Genomic DNA, 21393 nt, shown 5'->3' with positions numbered 1-21393 from the left:
TATCCAATGGCATAATCATCGTAGGTTCCTTGTGTAATGTTTAAATATGTATCACTCAAAGCTTTAGTCGAAGACATTCCCAAACCTTGTTAAAAATGTAGTGATGGGCGTAGTGCCCACTAGTGATCCAGAAATTTTTAGTTGGGTGTATGGGGAGTGGGAATTTTTTCTAAATTATAAACCTAACGACATGTAAACCCTAACCCTTCGTATAATACATATTACTAGTCGACCCACGGTATAGCATAGGACGCTATTTTGCAGGGCCAGCCATAGACCACTGCAATCTATGCAATCGCACTTTCATAGGACCCGCGCTAGTTCTAGGTGTAAATTATAAATTAAATCATTTTATAACTTATAACAGATATCCCAAGGCTTCCAGATTTACCAGGAGCTATCTCCTGAAATTGCAAAATATATGACAAATTCCTGGAAATCTCCTGAAATTATTAGGATCTTTTGAAAAGTCATAAAAATCTCATGAAATATACAGACTAAAATTGTCATTTTTGGGTATCATTCGATATGGAAAACGCCATTCCTACGCCTGATAAAAAAACGGCATTATGCTATACCCGTAATTGTGGAAGCTGAAGTGATCTATGCAGGAAATAGAATTTTTATGATACTCTGTATAACTTCGCTACACGCAAGGCTCATAAAGTAATTCTATACATAGTAAAGAATGAATAAATGCAAAGACGAATTTTTTTTCTAAAAGAAACTCTTAATTTTCACTTATTATCCTTTTCCCTACCCAAACTTGGCCCAGCGAAATCCGTTTCGCATAAGGCCCCACAATGGTTAAGTCCGGCTCTGCTATTTAGTAATGGGTGAATACATAGTAGATTACTTTTTCTCTTCCTTCTTCTTCTTCTTTTTCTAGTCAGCTTTTTGCTGCAGAGCTGTAAGCTCTTTTGCAGACTATGCCAAAGAAAAAACTAGTGTGCTGTTTTCTTCAGTTGTTCAGCACTGCTGTACAGGGTGTTGTTTATGTTGGGCTGTAGTGGGAGTAGGGTCTGCCTAAGGTGGATTAGTTGGGGGAATTCAAAAGAGATATGGTTTACAGTTCCGTAAGGATGGGCGCAGTTCTGTGGGGGGTTCTGTGGAATTTATTTTATATAGGAGATTATTTAACAGAGATGTGTGTCCTGTATTTAGTTGGACGAATGCAGATTGCTCTTTGCGTGGGAGGTAGTTAATACTGTCCAGTTTGTTAGGCATGTTCATTTTTTTGCACATGGCTCTGCCTGTGTTTCCTGTTGACTGACCATTGGTTGATCCACTTCTCTTTATAGTTGTTGATTTACATTGACTTTAGGGTGAGCTAGTTAACAGGTCTATCTGGTTGTTCCTTAGATTTATTTGCCTTTGATAGTTTATCTGCTCTTTCAATTCCCATGACGCCAATGTGTCCAGGGATCCACTGTAATGTGATGTTAATGTTTAATTTTGTCATAATCTGATATATTATAACTATTAGTGTTGTCGAATCTCTTAGGCTTTTAGAGGTGTTGTTATTAAGTGCTTAAAGAGTGGATTGAGAGTCTGTAAAGACAATACTATATGATGGTGATTTTATCCCTTCATATAATTTGTTTTCGACTGTCTGCAAAGCTATGATAATGGCCTCAATTTCGGATTGGAAGTATGAGCATTAGTCGTCACATGGTGCACTTATTTCAAAGTGTTTATTATTGGGCACGAAGACCATCATTGATGGTGCCTTTGAAGGGTGATCCATCGCTGTATATATGGATAGCTGCTTTTGGAGAAATTTTTGATTGTGTGTCACTTATACTATGATGTTTGTGTGCAATTTAATACTGTTAGAAAAAAAAAGCGATGATATATATTTTTTTTAAATAAATGTTTAAATTTATTTTTTTTAAATTGCTTTTGTATATCGAATTTTTATTTTTAAAGCAATTGGTGGAAAATAAATAAATTTTATTCTGTGCTTTAAACATATGTAATATATGGAATAAGAGGAGAGTAGAACAAGTTAATATCATTTATCAAATGTAAGAATCCGACTTTGTATGTTTCAATTGTTTCAGCTTTTTCTTAAGGTGTAAGATTTTATAGACTTCCCAAAACCTCCATTATTAAAGGCGAGGGGAGGGCTGACAGGGATATCAAACATCAAAACGACAATTTCGAGCAGATGACAATCTTCTCGGAGGCAATAGTACATGTATTAAAGTATAGAATAGGCAAAAAAAACAACAAAAAAAATAAGAAAAGAGTAAACCAAACTCACTATTAAATAAACGAGACCATGGCAGAAGAATTGCTCACCAAGTGGGATAACGCCTGTACAAGCATAGATCTGACAGTAGAGCAAGAAACGTGGAGGCGTACGAAAATTAATAACGGCTGGGGGAACGTAGCAAACTAAGACGCCTTGTCGACTACTGAATGGGTAGGACCCAACTAAAAAGGACATCCTTTATGCAAAAAGCACTAGAAATGTACAAAAGACCTACTTAATATCTCTACGAGACAAACCATATTACCGAAAGATACCATTAAGGTTTATACGAAAGAATAAACTTAAGCTATGGGAAGTTAGTTATTTTAATCTACTTATTCATATGAATATATATATATATACATTAAATTATTGTAAAAATCTTTTCTATAATTTCTTACTGCAAACACTGCTTAAAAACACCACACATCTAATCGGAAAAACATTGAATAACCCAAAGGTAAATAAGAAATGAACAAACAACTTACTCAATATCTCTACAAGACAAACCATAGTCCTATTACTGAAAGATACCATTAAGGTTTATATGGACAGATCAACGAGATAAGTGCCAGCCACAACAAATTTTAGCTATGGAGAGTTAGTTATTTTCCCAGGTGTAAGCCTTTTAGACAATAGAACAAGACTATCCAAGTGGTGCGATAGTTACACTGTTAAGAACTAATTGCATATTGTCACATATTTTGAATCGTTCTACATTAGAAATTTGCCCTTTTTTTTTCATCTACTTACTAATTTTAATAATTACCTTCGGTACAGCTAGGTGGATTCATGAATCCATAACAACCATTATCACAAATGCCTGATTTACTATTACATGAGTGGTTGAAACAAGAATCACTGCAGTTTGATAAACAGTTGAATCCCCACTTCTCTTCAAGGCAGCCTGAAAGAAGGCATGTATTTTATTTCTTTTGTAATAGTAAAAATGAGTTTAACCACAATATTTTTTTTTCTATTTGCTTCAAAATTTGTGAAAGGTTACAGATTTTTTTTATAATGTAAACTATTAAAAATTTTATTTTCTTTATCATATACTAAGTAATATATATATATATATATATATATATATATATATATATATATATATATATATATCTCATAATATTGTTAAAATCTTTTCTATAATTTCTTTCTGCAAACAATGCTCAAAAACACTGCACATCTAATAGAAGAACTTGACATCAAGAGTTTTAAATAACAATGTGGCGGTTTAACTACATATACATCAACAGCCAATACAACACAATTGGCTACACTAACTTTAAATGTTTTCTAACACTTAACAGAACTGCCTAGTAAATTCTACAATTCTTTTACTCTCTACACCTAAATTCATACAGCTACATTTTTGAGGACTCATTTTGTACCGCACTATCCTTACTGCCTTGCTGTTCTGGACACAACTGTTTCTTACACACTGTCTCTAGTCTGTGAAGGCAATCGATCACATGACCAAAACACAGGTCATATTTGCGTGTATTAGTTGTACAAGGCTTGTCTATTGACAGCCATTAACCTGTGTAATTTACCTGAGTCACTTGTGTCAGTAGGTCGCACACACATTAACCCTATCAGAACGCTACTTTAGTTACAACAAAAATTAGGCATTATATTGGTACTGAAACTTTTAATTATTATCTAGTTTTTAGTCAATCATTGTTATATACATATGATTTGTTGCAAGATATTAAAGAAATATTTTTTTATTGTAAAAACAAAAATGCATTTTTGTAAATTTACCCAAATTAACAATAGCTTACTTGAATATGTTTATGTAAAAGAAGAAGAGATCAAAAGAATTATATAATGATTAGTAGGCTAATTGTATTTTTGATTTTAAAAGATTTTTTCTAAAATTTTATCAAGCGTTTATCATTACTTATACTAAACTTTGATTTAGTTGTCACAAACATTAGAAAATATAACTAATAAAAAATGGAAAGTTTGCAAAAGAATAGACTGGAAAATCTATCGATTTTGGAAGACTTGTTCATGTAATGTCAAATATTATTGTATTTTTTAAAAATTAAGCCAAGGAAGACTTGAAGACAGTAGCCCACTCAGACACCTAGACAACTACTGGTTGGGTAGGATCCAACTTTAAAGGACATACTCTATGCATAAAAGCACTAGGAATGTCTCAATAGCTTTGCCACATCACCCACTAGAAATAGCTTCTCTCTTAATTAAACGTTTTACCCAGTAACTGTTCTTGAGCTGTCAAAAAGGCAAAAAATATTGAATTACCCAAAGGTAAATAAGAAATGTACAAACAACTTACTCAATATCTCTACAAGACAAACCATAGTCCTATTACTGAAAGATACCATTAAGGTTTATATGGACAGATCAACGAGATAAGTGCCAGCCACAACAAATTTTAGCTATGGAGAGTTAGTTATTTTCCCAGGTGTAAGCCTTTTAGACAATAGAACAAGACTATCCAAGTGGTGCGATAGTTACACTGTTAAGAACTAATTGCATATTGTCACATATTTTGAATCGTTCTACATTAGAAATTTGCCCTTTTTTTTTCATCTACTTACTAATTTTAATAATTACCTTCGGTACAACTAGGTGGATTCATGAATCCATAACAACCATTATCACAAATGCCTGATTTACTATTACATGAGTGGTTGAAACAAGAATCACTGCAGTTTGATAAACAGTTGAATCCCCACTTCTCTTCAAGGCAGCCTGAAAGAAGGCATGTATTTTATTTCTTTTGTAATAGTAAACGAGTTTAACCACAATATTTTTTTTTTCTATTTGCTTCAAAATTTGTTAAAGGTTACAGATTTTTTTTATAATGTAAACTATTAAAAATTTTATTTTCTTCATCATATACTAAGTAATATATATATATATATATATATATATATTTATATATATATATATATATATATATATATCTATATATATCTCATAATATTGTTAAAATCTTTTCTATAATTTCTTTCTGCAAACAATGCTCAAAAACACTGCACATCTAATAGAAGAACTTGACATCAAGAGTTTAAAATATTAATGTGGCGGTTTAACTACATATACATCAACAGCCAATACAATACAATCGGCTACACTAACTTTAAATGTTTTCTAACACTTAACAGAACTGCCTAGTAAATTCTACAATTCTTTTACTCTCTACACCTAAATTCATACAGCTACATTTTTGAGGACTCATTTTGTACCGCACTATCCTTACTGCCTTGCTGTTCTGGACACAACTGTTTCTTACACACTGTCTCTAGTCTGTGAAGGCAATCGATCACATGACCAAAACACAGGTCATATTTGCGTGTATTAGTTGTACAAGGCTTGTCTATTGACAGCCATTAACCTGTGTAATTTACCTGAGTCACTTGTGTCAGTAGGTCGCACACACATTAACCCTATCAGAACGCTACTTTAGTTACAACAAAAATTAGGCATTATATTGGTACTGAAACTTTTAATTATTATCTAGTTTTTAGTCAATCATTGTTATATACATATGATTTGTTGCAAGATATTAAAGAAATATTTTTTTATTGTAAAAACAAAAATGCATTTTTGTAAATTTACCCAAATTAACAATAGCTTACTTGAATATGTTTATGTAAAAGAAGAAGAGATCAAAAGAATTATATAATGATTAGTAGGCTAATTGTATTTTTGATTTTAAAAGATTTTTTCTAAAATTTTATCAAGCGTTTATCATTACTTATACTAAACTTTGATTTAGTTGTCACAAACATTAGAAAATATAACTAATAAAAAATGGAAAGTTTGCAAAAGAATAGACTGGAAAATCTATCGATTTTGGAAGACTTGTTCATGTAATGTCAAATATTATTGTATTTTTTAAAAATTAAGCCAAGGAAGACTTGAAGACAGTAGCCCACTCAGACACCTAGACAACTACTGGTTGGGTAGGATCCAACTTTAAAGGACATACTCTATGCATAAAAGCACTAGGAATGTCTCAATAGCTTTGCCACATCACCCACTAGAAATAGCTTCTCTCTTAATTAAACGTTTTACCCAGTAACTGTTCTTGAGCTGTCAAAAAGGCAAAAAATATTGAATTACCCAAAGGTAAATAAGAAATGTACAAACAACTTACTCAATATCTCTACAAGACAAACCATAGTCCTATTACTGAAAGATACCATTAAGGTTTATATGGACAGATCAACGAGATAAGTGCCAGCCACAACAAATTTTAGCTATGGAGAGTTAGTTATTTTCCCAGGTGTAAGCCTTTTAGACAATAGAACAAGACTATCCAAGTGGTGCGATAGTTACACTGTTAAGAACTAATTGCATATTGTCACATATTTTGAATCGTTCTACATTAGAAATTTGCCCTTTTTTTTTCATCTACTTACTAATTTTAATAATTACCTTCGGTACAACTAGGTGGATTCATGAATCCATAACAACCATTATCACAAATGCCTGATTTACTATTACATGAGTGGTTGAAACAAGAATCACTGCAGTTTGATAAACAGTTGAATCCCCACTTCTCTTCAAGGCAGCCTGAAAGAAGGCATGTATTTTATTTCTTTTGTAATAGTAAAAATGAGTTTAACCACAATATTTTTTTTTTCTATTTGCTTCAAAATTTGTTAAAGGTTACAGATTTTTTTTATAATGTAAACTATTAAAAATTTTATTTTCTTCATCATATACTAAGTAATATATATATATTTATATATATATATATATTTATATATATATATATATATATATATATATATATATCTCATAATATTGTTAAAATCTTTTCTATAATTTCTTTCTGCAAACAATGCTCAAAAACACTGCACATCTAATAGAAGAACTTGACATCAAGAGTTTAAAATATTAATGTGGCGGTTTAACTACATATACATCAACAGCCAATACAATACAATCGGCTACACTAACTTAAAATGTTTTCTAACACTTAACAGAACTGCCTAGTAAATTCTACAATTCTTTTACTCTCTACACCTAAATTCATACAGCTACATTTTTGAGGACTCATTTTGTACCGCACTATCCTTACTGCCTTGCTGTTCTGGACACAACTGTTTCTTACACACTGTCTCTAGTCTGTGAAGGCAATCGATCACATGACCAAAACACAGGTCATATTTGCGTGTATTAGTTGTACAAGGCTTGTCTATTGACAGCCATTAACCTGTGTAATTTACCTGAGTCACTTGTGTCAGTAGGTCGCACACACATTAACCCTATCAGAACGCTACTTTAGTTACAACAAAAATTAGGCATTATATTGGTACTGAAACTTTTAATTATTATCTAGTTTTTAGTCAATCATTGTTATATACATATGATTTGTTGCAAGATATTAAAGAAATATTTTTTTATTGTAAAAACAAAAATGCATTTTTGTAAATTTACCCAAATTAACAATAGCTTACTTGAATATGTTTATGTAAAAGAAGAAGAGATCAAAAGAATTATATAATGATTAGTAGGCTAATTGTATTTTTGATTTTAAAAGATTTTTTCTAAAATTTTATCAAGCGTTTATCATTACTTATACTAAACTTTGATTTAGTTGTCACAAACATTAGAAAATATAACTAATAAAAAATGGAAAGTTTGCAAAAGAATAGACTGGAAAATCTATCGATTTTGGAAGACTTGTTCATGTAATGTCAAATATTATTGTATATTTTAAAAATTAAGCCAAGGAAGACTTGAAGACAGTAGCCCACTCAGACACCTAGACAACTACTGGTTGGGTAGGATCCAACTTTAAAGGACATACTCTATGCATAAAAGCACTAGGAATGTCTCAATAGCTTTGCCACATCACCCACTAGAAATAGCTTCTCTCTTAATTAAACGTTTTACCCAGTAACTGTTCTTGAGCTGTCAAAAAGGCAAAAAATATTGAATTACCCAAAGGTAAATAAGAAATGTACAAACAACTTACTCAATATCTCTACAAGACAAACCATAGTCCTATTACTGAAAGATACCATTAAGGTTTATATGGACAGATCAACGAGATAAGTGCCAGCCACAACAAATTTTAGCTATGGAGAGTTAGTTATTTTCCCAGATGTAAGCCTTTTAGACAATAGAACAAGACTATCCAAGTGGTGCGATAGTTACACTGTTAAGAACTAATTGCATATTGTCACATATTTTGAATCGTTCTACATTAGAAATTTGCCCTTTTTTTTTCATCTACTTACTAATTTTAATAATTACCTTCGGTACAACTAGGTGGATTCATGAATCCATAACAACCATTATCACAAATGCCTGATTTACTATTACATGAGTGGTTGAAACAAGAATCACTGCAGTTTGATAAACAGTTGAATCCCCACTTCTCTTCAAGGCAGCCTGAAAGAAGGCATGTATTTTATTTCTTTTGTAATAGTAAAAATGAGTTTAACCACAATATTTTTTTTTCTATTTGCTTCAAAATTTGTTAAAGGTTACAGATTTTTTTTATAATGTAAACTATTAAAAATTTTATTTTCTTCATCATATACTAAGTAATATATATATATTTATATATATATATATATATATATCTCATAATATTGTTAAAATCTTTTCTATAATTTCTTTCTGCAAACAATGCTCAAAAACACTGCACATCTAATAGAAGAACTTGACATCAAGAGTTTAAAATAACAATGTGGCGGTTTAACTACATATACATCAACAGCCAATACAACACAATTGGCTACACTAACTTTAAATGTTTTCTAACACTTAACAGAACTGCCTAGTAAATTCTACAATTCTTTTACTCTCTACACCTAAATCCATACAGCTACATTTTTGAGGACTCATTTTGTACCGCACTATCCTTACTGCCTTGCTGTTCTGGACACAACTGTTTCTTACACACTGTCTCTAGTCTGTGAAGGCAATCGATCACATGACCAAAACACAGGTCATATTTGCGTGTATTAGTTGTACAAGGCTTGTCTATTGACAGCCATTAACCTGTGTAATTTACCTGAGTCACTTGTGTCAGTAGGTCGCACACACATTAACCATATCAGAACGCTACTTTAGTTACAACAAAAATTAGGCATTATATTGGTACTGAAACTTTTAATTATTATCTAGTTTTTAGTCAATCATTGTTATATACATATGATTTGTTGCAAGATATTAAAGAAATATTTTTTTATTGTAAAAACAAAAATGCATTTTTGTAAATTTACCCAAATTAACAATAGCTTACTTGAATATGTTTATGTAAAAGAAGAAGAGATCAAAAGAATTATATAATGATTAGTAGGCTAATTGTATTTTTGATTTTAAAAGATTTTTTCTAAAATTTTATCAAGCGTTTATCATTACTTATACTAAACTTTGATTTAGTTGTCACAAACATTAGAAAATATAACTAATAAAAAATGGAAAGTTTGCAAAAGAATAGACTGGAAAATCTATCGATTTTGGAAGACTTGTTCATGTAATGTCAAATATTATTGTATTTTTAAAAAATTAAGCCAAGAAAGACTTGAAGACAGTAGCCCACTCAGACACCTAGACAACTACTGGTTGGGTAGGATCCAACTTTAAAGGACATACTCTATGCATAAAAGCACTAGGAATGTCTCAATAGCTTTGCCACATCACCCACTAGAAATAGCTTCTCTCTTAATTAAACTTTTTACCCAGTAACTGTTCTTGAGCTGTCAAAAAGGCAAAAAATATTGAATAACCCAAAGGTAAATAAGAAATGTACAAACAACTTACTCAATATCTCTCCAAGACAAACCATAGTCCTATTACTGAAAGATACCATTAAGGTTTATATGGACAGATCAACGAGATAAGTGCCAGCCACAACAAATTTTAGCTATGGAGAGTTAGTTATTTTCCCAGGTGTAAGCCTTTTAGACAATAGAACAAGACTATCCAAGTGGTGCGATAGTTACACTGTTAAGAACTAATTGCATATTGTCACATATTTTGAATCGTTCTACATTAGAATTTTGCCCTTTTTTTTCATCTACTTACTAATTTTAATTATTACCTTCGGTACAGCTAGGTGGATTCATGAATCCATAACAACCATTATCACAAATGCCTGATATACTATTACATGAGTGGTTGAAACAAGAATCACTGCAGTTTGATAAACAGTTGAATCCCCACTTCTCTTCAAGGCAGCCTGAAAGAAGGCATGTTTTTTATTTCTTTTGTAATAGTAAAAATGAGTTTAACCACAATATTTTTTTTTCTATTTGCTTCGAAATTTGTGAAAGGTTACAGATTTTTTTAATAATGTAAACTATTAAAAATTTTATTTTCTTCATCATATACTAAGTAATATATATATATATATATATATATATATATATATATATATATATATATATATATATATATATATATATATATATATTTATATAAATAAATATATATATATATATATATATATATATATATATATTTATTTATATATATATATATATCTATATCTATATATCTCATAATATTGTTAAAATCTTTTCTATAATTTCTTTCTGTAAACAATGCTCAAAAACACTGCACATCTAATAGAAGAACTTGACATCAAGAGTTAAAAATAACAATGTGGCGGTTTAACTACATATACATCAACAGCCAATACAACACAATTGGCTACACTAACTTTAAATGTTTTCTAACACTTAACAGAACTTCCGCACTATCCTTACTGCCTTTCTGTTCTGGACACTATTTTTACACACTGTCTATCGTCTGTGAAGGCATTTGTTCACATGACCAAAACACGTGTCATATTTGTGTGTATTAGTTGTACTACGCTTGTTCATTGACAGCCGTTGACCTGTGTAATTGGCTTGAGTCACTTTTGTCAGTAGTTCGCAGACACATTAACTTCGTGATCATATTATTGATTTAGTGTGATTTCGACCTACCCAAACTACAATATGGAGGATTCTGATATCCAATGCATTGGTAGCATTTCCCTGTTTCTTGATGACATAAACTTTTACATTCTTTAGGGCAGGTTCTCTCACATCCAGGCCCCCATGTACCTGCATCACAGTCTGAGGATTAATACAAATAAATAAAAACGAAGAAAAGAAGAAAAAAAATAGAACTTACAACTATAAATCTTATGAATGTACAAGTTATTACCTTTATTTAATATCAAACAAATTAATAAATTCTCAAAAATGATTCGATTATTTAGTTAATTGTTTAATTAATTCATTTTTTTTTGGTACTATAAGTAATTGTCTATAGTTTTAATTTGATCCGATAATGTGGGAGAAATAACGTAATCAATTATCTAAGGGGACGAAATCCTAATTATTTAGCCATATATATGAATACTTTTAAAACATTCTATTGTTGGTATCAGATAAAATATTTTATTCCTATTAATTAATTGTTTAGCTGCATTTTCTTATAGGATTTGTTTTATTGATAAGTGTCTTGTCAATATGTGCAATCGTCAAATGCCTGGCGAGCCGTACCAAATGGGCCGGTCTAGTCGAAATCAGAGATTTTGTCTTAATTCAGACAATTTATAAAAAATACTGGCAGCGGCAAGAAACAGATGACCAAGCATGTTTTCTTTTTTAGACAATTATATTTGTTTGAAATTCAACATACATATAAAAACTTTATACTATTAACTGTATTTTTTATCAGTTGTAATACGTTAGACCTGACTTTTTGCTTTGTACGATCGGCAAGAATTTTAATCCCTGCTTTGATGTCTTTGAAATTGTTTCGTGAAATCATTTTGCAGGTCGGCAGGAACGTTGGAAGGCACTCCCATTTGTTTTCGCTCCTTCCTCCCCTCCTCTATTCAATGTATTCATGAACAATGCTTACCCAAAAAAAAAAAGGGATGAGAGAGGAAAAGCTGCAAACCATTGATGTAGCGCAGCAAATAAATACGGGCAACAATTAGCTCTTTAACAATAGGCCTAGCTACTAGGAATTAACTTTAGACAAAGCAGCTAAATAGCAAGCTACCATATTAACAGCTCACTATCGGTATAGATTTTTTTTGTGTATTGTATGTTTAAAAAAAATCTAGATATTTGCTATTGTTATTAATGGCAATTTATGCTTATTATAGAGTAATTAATGACGGCAATTTTTTTTTGATAATGAAGTACCACATCCGACATTTAATGAAACTAGATTTATATTTAAATAATAATAATGGACGGATTTAAGGAGTGCAGGTGGAGGGCTAAAACCCCGATGACTAACAAGAAACAAGATCAATTGTAACATAATGGTATTATATGTACATTTTAACACTAGCGCGTTACTGCAACTCTGCTAGTACGTAATAAATGAAGTTCCTAATATGTCTTTCCTCTTAAACACTAGTTTGTTATTTGTGTAATACGAATATACATAAATATTATTACGAAATTCTACGTATCATAAACTTATTTTTTTTTCGCATTTTAACGCTAACACTTTATACCTTACGTGAACTGGCAATACTGTTTTGATAAAGAAGTTTCAGCTTAAGGCATATTTGTAATATATAAATGCAGCTGGGGAATTACGGCACTGTGTCTACAAGGCCCTTACCCTCCACAATCTCAAATGTATAAACTTACTTAAACTAAAATATGCATTGTAAAAAGAATCGAAAGTGAGATTCAATGTATCATGTTTTCAGATATAATACTTTTTATTCATAAATGGAATTTTATTAAAGCTTTTGAAAAAGTGAAGGGTCCTCCACAAAATTCCTGTCTTGGGGCCTTCACATACTTAATGCCGGCCCTGTAAAAATTGGGTAATAGTATATTCATATAAAAAATGTTTTGTGAATATTCTAAGACGAAGCAAGTTCTCCACTAACAGGAACGCACCTTCGCACAGTTTCCCGCCCACTCCCTACTCATAGAGATAGGTGGAGAAAGCAATGGATGCAATTGTCCCCCTATCTCAATAAACTGACCAACTTATATAAACATTGTTTAAAATATTTATAAAAAAAAAAGCTTTTATGTTGCAGCTGTTGCATATAGTTTCTTTTAGATTTCAGAAACATGTAGAGCAGGGTCATGGTGACCAATTTCTTGGAACAGAGGAGAGAAGTTAATTGCATGACAATCAACTCAAGAGGTGGTCTAAACCCTTCCATGCGGATCTCTGACATGGGTACTATGCAAAAAAAAAAAAACAAAACAACCTAAGACTTCTTGGACACTTTCACCAAAGATGTTTTCGCTCCATCATGGACATTCGGTGGCGAGACTGCGCGACAAAGAGCGATTTTGTTGCGAATGCTGATATGGACAGTATAGATATTCCAATATTCCGACAGCAACAATAGTATTACACAAAAGATATGAACGACGCGACACAAGAGGATATTTTTCTAGACTATAGGAGAATAGTTGCCTACTTAGAACGGTTTTGGACTGAATCGCAACCTATTCACAAACAGCGCAAGCTTTCTGACAAACCTTTGTATTTTATTTTCTCCATTTCCATAAAAGACCAAGGTCTTAATATAAAGCATTTAAAAATATCACGAAATTTGTACTTCCAGTAAATTGTTTTGTAAGTGAACATTTTAAAACTTTAAAGTGAGTTATTTAGATAGATCTGGAGTTGTTTTTTTTTTTTTCTCTTTTTTCAAAAGAGAAAGACAGAGAGTGAAATAGAGAGAGAGAGAGAGAGAGAGAGAGAGAGAGAGAGAGCAGGGAAAGAGATATTGTTATTTCGCAACATTAAAATAGCTGAGATAAGTTATTAGAATAACAAAATCAAATTGATATTTCTTTTTATTTAGAAAAAAAATATGTAGAACCGTAAAGAAAAATTTGGCATTTAATTGTGACGTTTGGCAAATGCATTTTTACTCTAGGCTTGAAACTGATGTTATACAGAAATGTATTCGGGTGTGTAATGTCGTACACTGCTTGTATTAAGATTAAAGGTTTAAAAGTACAATTAACCAACATGAGGGGGTTGAGGTCAAGGTCAAAATATTGTTACGGTTCTCTTCTACTCCGGCCTTCTATAAACACTGCTAAACACAACACAACACATCAACACATCAAGAACCTGCCAACAAGAGCTCCACAATAATCTGGTACTTTAATAATGAGTGAATAAGTAGAAGACAGCCAATACGACACAATTGGCAACACAATAAGCTACTACGAATGTTAAACTGTACATCACCGTATACAACTCTACTGTCTCTATTTCTTCCTAGACTCGTACATAACACTTGAGGACTCGACAAGGACCGACTTCATGGCCAACTAACAGTCCTGGTCTCAACGCTCTCCGGTCTTGAACTGCCGCTTTCTTACACACTGTGTCACTCGTACGGCAGGCTTTCGATCACATGACCATAACATTGGTCATATTTGCGTGTAATCGTAGTACTGTCCCTTGTCCATGGCCCCGCTGACCTGAGTGATTCACGGGTGTGTCAGCTGAGCCTATAGTTAACCCTTTTGCGCCGCCAACAGGGTCGTAACAATATAATGTAGGTGGAAGAAAAATGATATGGTTGCGTGAATGTGATGTTTCAGTGGCCCATTAAATAACAGCAGGTCTATCCAATTAAGTAAAAATTCTGTAGGGAGAAATTACGATGCACAGTCTAAAAGTAAATTGGAAGTTCCAAGTTCTGGAATTAATTTTTATTATATATTTTTTTTAAAGTGCGAATTTGTTTGATTAATAAGACTTTAATTTAAAGTGAGATATGTTCAAAATTATAATATCACTATCCAAACCACAATCTAAGCAATCTCATTGTATAATGTATACAAATCTATTGTTACAGTAGTGTTTATGTTAAAAAGTGTTCAAAAATTTTAAAAAAATTATATACTGTCGATGAAAATGTAACTTATGTTATATATTTTTTTTTTAATTTAAAAAAAAATGTGTACAGTTAATTACTATTGATTTGTAAATCCGAAATTCGATAAGAAAATAAAGTAAGCATTTTATCTTTCTTGGGCTATAAAAAAATGTATTTGTCATATAGAATGATTTTTTGGTTGTTTATTAATTCTTTTCAACAAATTTCAAGTTGAACAATTTTATGATTATGGAAAATGAACTTACCCCCAAAAACAAGGACTTCACATAATGTAAGGATAGGACACTTTGAATAATAATCAATGTTTGTGACTGAAATCCTTATTGCCTTGACTGAGTGCTGTTCCATTGTATTGATCCTATAGACATCTGAGACGTTGGAAAGATCATTGTGCGTCCACAATATATTATTTTTTGAGTCTAGAGTTTCCAGTTTAAAATTTTTTAGTCTGTAATTTTCATATCCTCCTGAAAAATTAAGAAATTTATTTTGATTTTTTTTTAGAAATGTCTATAATAAAAGTAATGATACTTATTCCCAATTATAATTTGTATTTTTTTTAAAGATATGGTTTAAGGATTAAAACAAATATAAAGAGAACGAAATGATAAAGCCATCAGAAGAAATGTTGGCGACAATTCAAAGAAGAACAGCACTAATGAGATGTAGAATATTGGAATAGAAATTGATTCTAGGGGCATTTCTAGCCCTGGAGCATTAATTTTTTAACACTGTCGTGATTTGAAAAAACATGTTTTCTTATTTGAATTATTAGCATATGATGTGCAAATTTGCTTTCGTTCAAGATAATAAAATATTACGAGCGAACCCGCGGTGTAGCATACGCCGCTAGTTAGTGACGAGTGAACACTTAGTTAATGACACTGTGGTCCAAATGGGGTGGCTTTGGGCGAACGACTGTAAGCGCATGCCTGGAGAGCGAGGAAGGCGCGGGTGCGGTCGGGAGTAGCAGGAGAGGGTAAGAGCGTCAGCGTGCATGGTTGGTACTGTGGTGGAATGAGTCCACAGGTCGGTCCGTTTGCACTTCCCGATGGGGACGATGGCCTGCGACTTCTAGGGGTAAAGTCTTAGAGCCACAACGTGGTAAATATTTTGTTGGAGTTATATAGGCACATAGACAGGCACAAGCAAAACGCAAAGCTTAATGATTTTGTGGAAAGAACAAATATTTAATAAAGAATTATTAAGAAGAAATACAATCAGCGAGTAAGGGGGGATGTACAGAATGATTTAGGGTTTTATGATAACTTTTAAGATAATATCATCACTGGGATGTTGCTCATAAAAATTCGTGTATGGTTTGCTTATTCGGCTGTCTCTCACTTATCTGTATTCAAGGTTCTCCTTCGGGGTGGGGTAAGTTGAAGCTCCGTTGTGCTGTAGCCAGTTGCTGGTGACCTGCAGGTAGGCAGGCACTAGTGTGATGAGGATGAAGATACCACGCGGTGGGCTTACTCCTGTAGTAGGTGCAGACCGGTCCTGGGACTTCAGCCTGGAATGCCTTCAGTTCTGGTCGGGGGTGGTGAGTGACTCACCCTCAACGGGAATGTGTGGAGAACTGCTGAGGTCTGCCTTCAGACAACAAAACACGCCAGCCCTGGTGTAGGAGGCTATGAAATGAGACATGAGAGGAGCCGGAATTATTAAACCATACAGGCTGGTTGGCGAGGGGCGCATCCTTTATTGGAGCGTCTCCCTCAGACTAACTAAGATACATGTTAACAACATTTCACTAGGTCTGATAATAATTGCTGTACAAATGATATAATAACAATATTACGAATACACATATAAATGTACAAGGTGGGGGCATAAATGAGGAGGGAAACAGGGGGACCATATTACAGGGTTGTAGCCCCTGTGACCTCAATGACCCACAGGTAAACAAGTCCACGGTCGCTCGTGACCAGAGGACCGTGACAAGAAGAAAGAAGGGGGGGGGGGGGATAAAAGGGCACATAACAATGCAGGCCGACAAGCCGAAAATAGTGGGCTAGACCCGCGAGACAGATTCTCGGGCCCAAGGATGCATGGTAACAGCACAGTATGTGCATAGCGAAAACAAGCATAATTATATGTAGCCTATATATATGTGCACATATACAGGTACATATGCACAGGTAAGGAAATAATCTAGACGCGAGTAGGTCCAGATGACTGTGAATGAATAACAAATGCATAAATAGACATTAGGATTAACTAAATTGTAAGGTGGATGTCCACCGTTGGGAGTACAGTCAACATTGACGAGTTAATGAGCAACACATATTCATAGAGATTTACAAATATAATATTCGGAAGCAAACAAGTGTTAACATGGTAATGATACATGAACATAAATGTTACAGGCGAAGACACACTAAATATTAATGATAAAGTTTTTCCAACTCACCCGCTTTGCCTTACACACAAGTTCCTAAATGAATCGTTGACTTGAGAGTCTTCTGACTTCTCAGTGATTCTGATCTAGAATGGCATTAACCTGAAACTTTCGTCTCTGGCTTGTATAGGTTCCCGAGCGGTATGTTAGAGTAGTGACAATCCAACGGCCAGCGAGTCTTTTGAGTTTAGAAATGTTAAATTGGACCAATCTTTTCATTCGGGGCTCACTCAAGACCCGGGGGGGGGGGACGAAGGAGGATGAAAGCGGAACCATGCAACAATTATCAGGCTGGACCATCGCTCGATGGTACAGCGGACGGGAACGATTTGAATAGCTCTGGGCGTTAGGAGTGTCCACTGAAAGGGATGTACGTGGACACCAAATTTTAATGTCCCTGGACTTTACGACTGTGTGTGTTTGTTCTGGCGTTTGGGGCGTAACTTTCAATTTTAATGTTCCTGAACTTAACGGCTGCGTACGTTTGTTTCGGCGTAAGTAACTTTCAATTTTAATGTTCCTGGACTTAACGGCTGCGTACGTTTGTTTCGGCGTTTGGGCGTAATTTGGGATGTGTGTTTATGGCCTATAATTTGGGGGTTGGATCTAACCTTGGTGTAATAGGATGTTTGTGTTCTACGCTGGTCGGTTTAGTGTTAAAAGGGGGTTATACAATGCTAACTAGTGGTAAAAAGGGGGAGGGGGATAGTTCCGCGCTGGTCAGTTCTGTCTTGAGGGGACGTACCTCGTCACAGGTATCCCACAGAGAAAAAAAAATTATTTTGTTTCTAAGCCGCGCTCTCTGTCGCCGCGAAAGTTAGGGTTGTAACTCTATCCCGACTCGCAGAAATAAAAGTTATCTTTCCATGACGGTTTCATTAAGGTTTAGAAAGTCGGCGTGCGTGCGTGGAATCCCACATGATTTTCGGTCTTTAAGCTACAGGATTATTATCAGCTTATCGTTAACTGTTAAACGACTATCTTATTAAACGTACTTGCATTAGATTATTAATGATAAGATGTAATCATTAATCGGAGATAAAGAGTTGCAATAATAAGTATACATTAATTACACCTTCCAAAGGCGGCTGGAAATTTTCTTCCAGGCACGAGCTGATTGAGATAGAAGGTAACAAGGATTCATATAGACTAATGTTTTACCGGAGCTGGCGAAGCTATAAGTTAGCCACAAAAAATGATTGAAAAATCAGAGGTCAGTATGTCCACAATTTAAAAAAATTAAAGGGACAAAATTGATGAAAGTATATGAAGGCAAATGAAGTTTTTGAAATTGAGATAGAAAAAAGAATGGAAGAAATATTGAACAAATTTGAAGAATTTTGAATTGGAAAAACAAACTAAACGTATGAGCTATATGTTTTCTATAATCTTCAACCTCACTAAGGCGAGGACATTGAAACAAAGTGTAGTAACCTTATGAAACACAACTAGAAGATATGTCTTGATCCTAGGCTTTATTAAACAAGAATGACAAAACATTTTTCTAAAATATAGCACAGTACACACACACAAGTTGACCTGGACATTAAGACATTTTGACACACAAGAACAGAGTGTTGGGAAACACCCGGCGAAATCTCAGTGTTACTAGGAGCCAATTGATGTTGAGAGACATCAGAAGATGTTTCAACGTCTCTCGGAGCGAAATCATGTCCTACGGACTCAGAAGATGAGTCGCCTCTCGGAGCGAAATCATGTCCTACGGATTCAGAAGATGAGTCGCCTCTCGGAGCGAAATCATGTCCTACGGACTCAGAAGATGAGTCGCCTCTCGGAGCGAAATCATGTCCTACGGATTCAGAAGATGAGTCGCCTCTCGGAGCGAAATCATGTCCTACGGACTCAGAAGATGAGTCGCCTCTCGGAGCCAAATAATGTCAATTTGGAAGACTATGTGGGCATAGTTTTGATTTGCTTCAATAAGCTCCACTTCATCTACCAGAGGATCCCATTTGCTTTGCCTCGCATGCCTTCTCATCAGGACTCATTAGGACTGGCCCTGGAACAGGTCGGCAGAGAGACACCACAGGCGGACCTTCTTTTCTAGAAAAATAGTCTTTCGTGAGGCGTCATGTTTGAAGCAATACATAGTAGAGATCTAATTGAATGGAGAGCGTTGTTTAAGGCTAGTTCTCATTCTGTATTATGTAGCCTTCTTGACCTGACGAAAAGAAGAATCCACTTCCAGAGAGTCGATTTCAATTTTTCTACTTGACCATTCCCTTTGGCATTATATGCGGTAGTTCTGCTAGTTACTATGCCTTTACCCCTGAGGAAAGATCGTAGCTCTTCAGATATCAAGGCTGATCCCCGGTCGGAATGTAAATACGAGGGCGTGACGAAAATGCTGAATAGGTTTGTGAAGCATCTAATTACTGTTTGAGTATATATGTTAGGACATGCATATGCAAAACGAAAGCTTGAGTACTCATCAAAAATTGTCAACAAATATTTATTTTTAGTTGTAGAAGGGAGTGGTGTCTTTAAGTCAACACTAAGTCTCTCGAATGGTGATGTGACTTTTACTAAGCTGCCGGCAGATGGTTGATAAAAACGAGGTTCCACTAATGAGGCAATTGTTTGCTACAGTTCTTATTTCTTGAACTGCATACGAGAGATTCTTTAATCGGAAGAGATGGAGCATTCGCACTATGCCAGGATGACAAAGAGTGAAGTTATTTCAAAGACTTAAGGGTGGTATGTACTTGCACAGAATCCCCGAGAAAGAGCTTCGGCAGCCATGTAGTTAGCCCCCAGCCGGTAACACACATCAAAACTGTACATTGATATTCTCCACCTCTAAATTTTGTCGTTTTTATTTTACCGTGATGACGAGGGTAAAGCATGAAGGATACGGACCTTTCATCCGTGGTGAGTTTGAAATGCGACCCTAATAGAAAATGTCTCCATTTCTTGATTGATTCAACAACAGATATTGCTTTGTTCTCTACGAAGGATTGAGTCTCTTGCTAGAAGATAGTGTTCTGGAGAAGAAAACAACTGGTCTTTTTTTTATGGGACAACGTAGCGGATATATCGATATCCGATGCGTCTGTTTCAACCTCTAGCGGCGTTTTGTGGTCTACATTAGTGACAACAGCCATTTCTAGTTCTTCTTTTAACGCTTGAAATGTATCTTTGACTGGCAGTCTCTAAAGTTCTGTTGCTTACTAAATGATGCATCTTATCTGAGAAATGTCTTATTCAGTTAGCATAGTGGGAGAATAGACCAACAGCTCGCCTTTGTGCATTTAGGTTCTCAGGTGGAGGAAGTTGACGCAACGGCAGTAGTCTGTCGGGGTCTGGCTTCATCTCATTATGGGAGACTTCATACCCTAGTAATCTTATGCTTGAAGAAGCGTATGTACACTTTTCCTCATTAAGGGTTAGTCCATTTTTTAATAACTGTATAGAAAATACGAAAAACATGCATATATGTAACCCTGCCGGACCAAGTAAAACAAAGGACGTTTGGGCCACGAGGCCTTCATCAGCTACAAAACAAAAAAAAAAGACAATGAACACAAAATAGTCTTGAGTTAACTTATCTGTCCGATGTTGTTCTCTATCGAGGCAGAAAAGAAATGAGCTACGCTGGTGTAAAAGCGCGGGAAAACGGAAGGGGGCGGAGATGTCAGGCAAAGATGAATGGGAAAAGGGGGGTTAGTGTAAGTGCCCATCGCATATTAAAAAAAAGTGTGCTGGTTGTTGATCCCGTTAGGTTGGAGGGTTCCTGACATGTAAATAAGTTTGTTTTCGATCTGCAGACGGGTGTTTTTGTCATTGCATTGTTGTATAGCAGTGACGAGGAGGTCGGTGGTACAACTATGATGTGTGTTATTAAAATGGATAGAGACGGTATAG

At 34.3% G+C, this 21393-nt stretch overlaps 1 protein-coding gene across 3 annotated transcripts in view; it reads right to left on the bottom strand.

The window, feature by feature from the left end:
- LOC106073948 (uncharacterized) overlaps positions 1-21393 on the bottom strand; it is a 101623-nt gene that overhangs the window by 15614 nt on the left and 64616 nt on the right. For all 3 annotated transcript variants that reach the window (XM_056028252.1, XM_056028254.1, XM_056028253.1), the window contains 7 exons: positions 15353-15574; positions 11191-11322; positions 10302-10439; positions 8504-8641; positions 6674-6811; positions 4844-4981; positions 3027-3164 (listed from right to left, as the gene is read on the bottom strand). In XM_056028252.1, the coding sequence (XP_055884227.1) occupies positions 3027-3164; positions 4844-4981; positions 6674-6811; positions 8504-8641; positions 10302-10439; positions 11191-11322; positions 15353-15574 (1044 nt within the window). The remainder of the gene's footprint in view (positions 1-3026; positions 3165-4843; positions 4982-6673; positions 6812-8503; positions 8642-10301; positions 10440-11190; positions 11323-15352; positions 15575-21393) is intronic.

The sequence above is a fragment of the Biomphalaria glabrata genome, chromosome 5 (genome assembly GCF_947242115.1).
Source record: "Biomphalaria glabrata chromosome 5, xgBioGlab47.1, whole genome shotgun sequence".
Lineage (NCBI taxonomy): Eukaryota > Metazoa > Mollusca > Gastropoda > Planorbidae > Biomphalaria > Biomphalaria glabrata.
Note: the sequence above shows the minus strand (reverse complement) of the source record. Positions and strands in the feature narration are given on the sequence as shown.